This window comes from Dipodomys ordii, unplaced genomic scaffold (assembly GCF_000151885.1).
Source record: "Dipodomys ordii isolate 6190 unplaced genomic scaffold, Dord_2.0 Scaffold173, whole genome shotgun sequence".
Taxonomy (NCBI): domain Eukaryota; kingdom Metazoa; phylum Chordata; class Mammalia; order Rodentia; family Heteromyidae; genus Dipodomys; species Dipodomys ordii.
The window spans coordinates 409,680-417,804 of NW_012267389.1; the positions used below are offsets into that span (position 1 = coordinate 409,680).

The window sequence follows — 8,125 nt, forward strand, 5'->3', positions numbered from 1 at the left end:
GGGGCTGGAGGACCGGAGGGCTGGGGTCTGGGGGGCTTAGTGCTCTTCCACTTGGGACACTGTCACCAAAACCAGGCAGCTGGCAGAGCGACTTGCAAAGGAATCACAGTGTATACAGCCTGCTGTCTAGAGATGTGGATTCAGACTGGCCAGGGGCTCTGGGTTAGTGTTGACCTTCAGCCCAAGTCTCCTGACTGGCCAGCTTCGAGCTCCACCTTGAGCCGCGTCCTGGGCTCTGGGGAACTTGAAAATGGCACAGGCTTTGTCATTTGAAACTAAGCGGGGAAAAGCCAGCCACCTTTGGGGCTCCGTCACTCACCGGCTCTACTCCTGGTAACAAAGTTTCTCCAGAAAAGCTTACACGTGAATACCAAATAGAACCAGAATAAATGTGGCCGGTTCTCTTGGACTCAGAGATGGTCTCGGGTGCCCTGGTCCCTGCAGACTCGGAGGGTAAGCAAGACTCGGTTTTAAAGGGAGCCAAGGCCCCTTCTCCCCAGGGATGGAGTCTGAAGGCAATGTCCCTGTCACTGACAACCCACTCCCCCAGCAAGAGCTTCCCTCCTTCCTTCCCATGCAACAGTCTGATCGTATAAAATAGCATTCACCAAAATGACACAGATGACAATCTATGCCTGTCCAAAACCCCAAGTGCTCTTCTGCTATTCCAAACCAATTCTTACCCAGAAGGCCCCAAACTGCCCACCAAGACACTGGCCCTTTCCAGGTGTCCTGGGAAAAATGAGAACAGTTCATCTGCTTTCTAAACTCTGAGCAGAGATGGAAACTTCCTGGTGTGCATCAGAGCAAATACCTTGGAGATACTCGTTTTCGCATCTGGTCATGTTTGCCTCCAGTTGAGAATTTAAGACAGAAACTGGAGATATGGCTCAAGTGGTAGAGCGCCAGATGTAAATGAAAAAGCTGAGCAAGAGTGAAAGCATGAGTTCAAGCCCCGCCCCCTGGCCTGGCTAATGAATTAAAACATAAGACATCTCCACCTTTCCCCAGGGATGCCAGTGAATTTATCCTGACATTATAAATAATCCATCACCTCTCCTATACAAAGTGTAGGTGTGGGAAGAGGATCCTAGAGACCTGGCGAGAGCAGGGGGTGGTGTGAGAGTCTCATGCTGAGAAGGCGCAGGATGCTGTCGAGAAATACGCCAAAGGCCAAGCATCCTTCCACATCAGAAACAGCAGGAGAGCCAGGCGCTAATGACTCCTGGCTGTAATCCTAGCTACTCAAGAGGATTGCAATTAGCAGGCAGCCCGGAGAAGAACGTCCATGAGATTCTTATCTCCAATTAATCATCAAAAAGCTGGAATTGGAGGTGTAGCTCAAGTGGTAAAGCACTATCCTTGAGCATGGAAGCTCAGGGACAGTGCCCCATGACAACACGTACAGAGGAGAGGAGGAGGGGAGGAAGGAAGAGGCAGAGAGAGAGAGAGAGAAACAAGTCAAAGACCGAGAGCCACTGGTCTCATGAAAACAAGGAGCAGTCCCCAATCTGACCCCAGGCAGGGCTGTGACACAGCTGTCCTGGCAGTGGGCCATCCCGGCTCGGGTCTGCTCACACAGCTGTCCTGGCAGTGGGCCATCCCGGCTCGGGTCTGCTCCACCAGGCCTGCCCCTGCCTGCCCCCGATGGCCCGGGCCTGCTCCGCCAGGCCTGGCCCTGCCTGCCCCCGATGGCCCGGGCCTGCTCCGCCGGGCCTGCCCCTGCCTGCCCCTTTCTCCTCCATCCCTCCTCGTGTGAGCCCACCAGTCCATGCCTGCCCAGGGCTTCTGCCTCATGAGAAGAGGTTCTCACTGTGAGCTGTTGCAGACCGCCGACTGCACTGAGCTACCCTTCTATACATAGTTTGTTGCGATTTTTTATAATCATGAAAGGATGTAGGATTTTTGTCAAGGGCTCTTCTGCATCTATAGAAATGGCCATATGATTTTTATCCTTCATTCCACTTATATTTCATATTTGAGTTTTAGCATATACTAACCACCCCCACGTAAGGATCACTTAGTCATGGTTTGCGATGGGCTTTTTAAGTGCCATTGATTTGATTTGCACGTACTTTGCACTTGTATTCATTCCTGGCCGTGTCTTCATCTTACTTTGTGTGACACCAACTTCCCAGAACACTTTGAGAGTGTTTTCTACACTTTGGGGGGATTGGGAAGAGCTGGAGAGGAACGTGCTACGAGTCAGCCGTGAATCTGTCTCTCCCACACACTTGTCTTTGATGGGAGCATTTTTGTGACTGCCTCAGCCTTTCTACTCAGATTTTGTTTCTTCAGATCCATCCTGGTCGTCCACTTGTGTCCAGGAATTTACCGGTGGCTTCTAGGTTTCCTAGTTTATTGTTGATAGCAGTGTTCTGTGATCTTCTGTAGACTTTTGCTGGCTATAATGTAGCCTCTTTCGTCACACTTTTGAGTCTTCTCTTTTTTTCTCAGCTGGTGTAACTAAAGGTGTGTGTTATTTATCTTTTTAAAGCCATCTCTTGGTTCAGGGGCTGTTTCTGCAGTGCACGTTAACTCGGGACGCAGCTTTCTAAGTAAGCACTCCACCAATGAGACATGCCTTCATTCCTTTTGCTTTAGTTACATTTCAGCCAGGGCCTCGTGTTTCTGCTGGGGCTGGCTTTGGACCAGAGTCCTCCTACCTCTACCCCCACCGGTTTGAAACTACCAGCATGAGTCACCCAACCTGGCTTGCTTTTTGAAATAGGGTCTCACTAACATTTTGGGGATGGCCTCCAATGTCATCCTTCCATTTTACCTACCACATAACTTGAGATTACAGGCATACACACTACATTTGTCCCTCAGCTCTTAGGTTTGCTGGCCTTTTCTACTGTTTTTCTAGTTCCTGTCTCACTCACTCAGTTCTGATTATCTTTATCTCCTTTCTTCTACTAACTGCGGGACTGACTTGTTCTGCAGGTTTAGTTTTTTGAGGTATAATATTTGGTTGCGTATTTGAGATTTTCTTCTTTTCTGATGCAGATCTTCATCACATCTTCATCTCAGAACTGCTTTATTACATTCTTTGAGCTTTGGTTGGTTTTTGTTTTTATTGTAACGGTGATGTACAGAGGGGTTACAGTTACAGAAGTCAGGTAATGAGTATATTTCTTTTCCAGCAGTGTCACCCCCCATTTTCTCCCTCTTCCCCTCCCCAACTCCCCTGTAAGTCCCCATTTTCAGTTGTGTCACATACTTTAAATTTTTCTTTAATTTCTTCTTTGACATTTTGGTTCAGACTCATGTTGCTTAGTCTCCTATATTGTCAGGTTTTCTAAAACTCCTCTTATTGCTAATTTCTACCTTCATACCATTGTGGTCAGAAAGATCCCTGATATATTGTCAACTTTTTAACTTAAGGTTTCAAGTTCTGAAATATGACCTCCTCTGGAGAATGTTCCCGGTGCACTTGAAATTAATGCTCAAGGATGAAACACCCTATAGACACCTGTTCGGTCCTTTTGGACTAAAATGCAATCTAAGTCAATATTTCTGTATTGATCTTCTGTCTGTATGATGGGCACTGATGGCCTTGCAGCTGCGGTCTCTGTCTGTCCCCCTCCAGGCCCTCTGGTCCTTGCTTTACATATTCAGGTGCCTCTGTGTTCAGTGCGTGTGTGTCTATAGTTGTATTCAGGTGTCTCCGTGTTCAGTGCGTGTGTGTGTATAGTTGTTGTATTCAGGTGTCTCCATGTTCAGTGCGTGTGTGTCCATAGTTGCTGTATTCTCTTGATGAGTTGACCCAGTTGTTGCCATTAGATTGTGTCCCTCTGTCTCTAATTACAGATGTTGACTTAAAGTCTAATTTATCTGGTACAATTAGACTACTCTTGATCTCTATGGCCTTCAATTGCACAGAATTTTTTCTTGGCTCCTTGACTTTCCATCTATGTATGTACTTACGAGTGAGGTTTGTCTCTTGCAGGTAGCATATACTCAGTATAATGCTTTTTTGTGTAAGACTATTCAGCTGCTCTATATCTTTTGACTGGGAAATTTAATTTCATTTAAGTTGAAGGTAATCATCAAGAGGTAAAGACTTGCTGCTGCCATTTTGTAAGTTGTTTTGGAGGTCCTTTGTTCTGTTTTTTCTTTTTGGTGATTAGGTGATTTTTCATGAATAGCTTGACTTTTTGGTCTATCTACTATCAACTTTTGCTCTGTTGTTGCTATGATGTTTACAAAAATGTCTTATATTAGGATATTTAAAGCTGGCAACAGCTGCCCCTCCACATTCTACTCCCTCTATATTTAATTTTGTGTGTACAGGACTTCAACTCTCAGCCCCATACTCCCATCAGGTTCTTTTTCTCACGCTGGTGCTCTACCACTTGAGCTATGCCTCCAGTTTTTTAGCTGCTTAGGCTGTTTTCAAACTCTGATCCTCAGACCTCAGCCTCCTGAACAGCTGGATTAAGCATGAGGCACCAGTCCTTGGCTCCAAGTTTTCAGTAGCAGTAGATCATCCTTTTGGCTTTTTATATTGGGAAGTAGCTTGTTCAAGTCTTTGAACTAGCCTAACTTAATTTGGTGGGGGAAGTACTTGGATTTGAACTCAGGGCCTTATACTTGCTAGACAAGAGCTCTACCACTTGAGTCCCACCACCATCTCCTGCATTTAAGAATTTTGATGTTGTATGACTTCAAAAAATTATAGCTATAATCACTTTACTAGTTTGTCTTTTAATCTTAAAACTAAAGATGTAAGTGATTCACACACATAGCAGTGCTAGAGAATTATTAACTTGATGATTTACTTTTAGTCATTACTTCGGGTTTCTGTGTTACTAATCAGCATCCTTTTCTTTTGGCTTAAAGCTCTGTTAAGCATTTTGTGTACTATAGTTATAGACTAGTATTGAATTCTCTTAGCCTTTTATACCCAAAGAGAAAATCTATTTGTATTTATTTCTGAAGAACCTTTATCAGTTGGCAAGTTTTGAATATACCATCCCACTCCCCCATGACCTAGAAGTTTCTTCTGGAAAATCTACTGTTGTTCTTATTAGAACTCCATTATGTGTGATTTCCTTCTTTTCCTATTGCCTTCAGGAACCTTTTTAACTTTGTTTTTTAATAGGTTGATATGTCTTAGTGAAGCCTTATTTAGCTTTCACCTTGTTTTTACTCTTTTTACCTTTTCACTGTTATTACGAAGATGATGTACAGAAGGGTGACAGTTACATAAGTCGGGTTGAGGACGCTCCTTTGTGGAGAGTGTTGCACCTTCCCTTGCTCACTCCCAGTCTTCTTTCCTTCCTTCTTCTTCTGGGATTCCTATACCTTCATGCTTACTTTTAGATGCTGTTCCACAAACCCGGTACAGCTTCTTGCCATCTTTTTTCCTTCTCTGAATTCTCAAACAACCCTATTCAAGCTCACAGATTCTTTGTTCAACTTCATCAATACTGCTGTTGATGTTATTGACTTCATTTTACAATTAACTTACCGTTTTTCTGGACTCCAGAATTTTGGTATTATTTTTAAGATAATTTCAATCTCTTTGTGGCACTTCTCATTTTGGTCATTATCTTTTAATGATATTTTTATTATCTTTAAGTGGCTGTAGAAAGGATTTGCCATTTGACAAAGCAGTTTATGAATACAGTACATCTTGATCAGTGTCACTCATTTTGGTCATTTCTTATGTTCCTTGCGTCACTGGGTTGTTTCTTACATTTTCTTGCTATTCACTGAACAATTAAAACATTTATGTGTAAGTCCTTTGTCAGGAAGTTTATATATCTGTATTTCTTTGGAGTGAGCTACCAAGGAATTATGTTCTTTCTCTGGTCACCTGTCTCCTTGGTTTTCCATCTTTCTTGCCTTGTGTTGATGTCTGTGGATGTCTACTCGGGTGGGCCTCTGGAACCTAGCTCTTCCAGAGAATGCTTGGATCTGTTTGTCTGGAGCCTGGGACAGCTCAGAACCCGAGAGCAGCCAGTCTTGGAGTACAATGTCTGTCTTCAAACACGCTGCTGAGGCCCGAAGGGGGGACGGAGCCAAGCAAGCCTGTCCTCCCTGCCCGCCTCAAGGCGGCTGGTCTTGTTCATGTGCTGCCTCTAAACTACTATCTCTGGTCCAGTCTCCTCCGCGTTATGAAAGTTGTGTAGTCAGGCTTTCCTTGCTGTGATTAAACACCTGACAGAAGCAACCTACAGGAGGGAAGATTTGTTTTGCTTGTGTGGTTTCCGGGGTGTCAGTCCCTCGGGTGGAGAGGGTGTGGGAGGCTGCATACCCATGGTGTCAGGAGGCAGCAAAATGGTAAGAGGGGCAGATGAGCTTTGACGCCCAGAGGACCTCCTTCCCCAGCGTGGGACCCCCAGAAGACCTCCTTCCCCAGCGTGGGACCCCCAGAGGCCCTCCCTCCTGGGCGTGGGACCCCCAGAGGACCTCCTTCCCCAGCGTGGGACCCCCAGAGGCCCTCCCTCCTGGGCGTGGGACCCCCAGAGGACCTCCTTCCCCAGCGTGGGACCCCCAGAGGACCTCCTTCCCCAGCGTGGGACCCCCAGAGGACCTCCTTCCCCAGCGTGGGACCCCCAGAGGACCTCCTTCCCCAGCGTGGGACCCCCAGAGGACCTCCTTCCCCAGCGTGGGACCCCAGAAGACCTCCTTCCCCAGCGTGGGACCCCCAGAAGACCTCCTTCCCGGGCATGGGACCCCCAGAGGACCTCCTTCCCCAGCGTGGGACCCCCAGAGGACCTCCTTCCCCAGCGTGGGACCCCCAGAGGACCTCCTTCCCCAGCGTGGGACCCCCAGAAGACCTCCTTCCCGGGCATGGGACCCCCAGAGGACCTCCTTCCCAGCGTGGGACCCCCAGAAGACCTCCTTCCCCAGCGTGGGACCCCCAGAAGACCTCCTTCCCCAGCGTGGGACCCCCAGAAGACCTCCTTCCCCAGCGTGGGACCCCCAGAGGACCTCCTTCCCCAGCGTGGGATCCCCAGAGGACCTCCTTCCCCAGCGTGGGACCCCCAGAAGACCTCCTTCCCAGCGTGGGACCCCCAGAAGACCTCCTTCCCCAGCGTGGGACCCCCAGAAGACCTCCTTCCCCAGCGTGGGACCCCCAGAGGACCTCCTTCCCCAGCGTGGGACCCCCAGAAGACCTCCTTCCCGGGCATGGGACCCCCAGAGGACCTCCTTCCCAGCGTGGGACCCCCAGAAGACCTCCTTCCCCAGCGTGGGACCCCCAGAAGACCTCCTTCCCAGCGTGGGACCCCCAGAAGACCTCCTTCCCCAGCGTGGGACCCAGCTTCCACAGTTTCACCAGCCCCCAACCATCTTTATTCAAACTATGAATCCATCAACACATTGAACGTGACCTGCCTGGCCCAGAGCCTCGTGACCCCGGGCCTGTGGGAACCCCACGGACTTGCCACTGTGGTCATGCTGCCCCTCCCCTCCGAGGCCTAATCAACAGTCGAGATTAACCTGTGTGGACAGCCCTTCAATCGACACCCCTAATGCTGGAAAATCCTGTTCTACCATCTTGCTCACATTTTTCTCTAACAAATGGTGGCAATTGATCAGCTTTAAAATAGGAGGGATTGGCAAGTTAGCTTAGTGGAAGAGCATTTGCTTAGCAAGTGCAAGGCTCTGAGTTTGATCCTTAGCACAGAAGAAGGAGGAGGAAGAGGAGGGGGGGAGGAGGGGAGAGGGGGAGGAAGAGGGGGAGGAGGGGGAGGAGGCAGCAGCGGCAGCAGCTCCAACACCCAGGGACAGGCATTTGGTTGTAGGGAGAGGAGAGGCTTGGAACCATGATGCAGAGGAGTTTTGTAGACTATCACCATTTGGTAATAGCATAACACCTTCCATTTACAGGGTATTTCAGAATATCGAAAACACATTAACCCATAATAACCTGTTCCATCTTTAGAACTTTTAAAATGTTTTTAAAAATATCTAATCAATTTCCTGCTTGGGTAGTCTAGATATTTTTATAGTACCATCTACTTTTCCCATGATGAGCAAAGACACATGATACCAAACTGCAAATGTTTTTAGCTCTGGGGAAGTAATATGTTGAGTACAGAATGTTTATCTTAGCTGGTTTACAATGTTTCACAAGGAGCGTTTATTCACCTGGGTTTTCTTTTTGTAT

At 47.7% G+C, this 8,125-nt stretch overlaps 1 protein-coding gene across 1 annotated transcript; it reads left to right on the plus strand.

The window, feature by feature from the left end:
- The first annotated feature begins 6,267 nt into the window (after positions 1 to 6,267).
- LOC105998812 (proline-rich proteoglycan 2-like) lies at positions 6,268 to 7,437 on the plus strand. Its single transcript, XM_013033634.1, has 2 exons — positions 6,268 to 6,291; positions 6,478 to 7,437. Exons 1-2 carry the CDS (start codon positions 6,268 to 6,270, stop codon positions 7,435 to 7,437), a joined length of 984 nt encoding a protein of 327 aa, XP_012889088.1.
- The last annotated feature ends 688 nt before the right edge of the window (positions 7,438 to 8,125 follow it).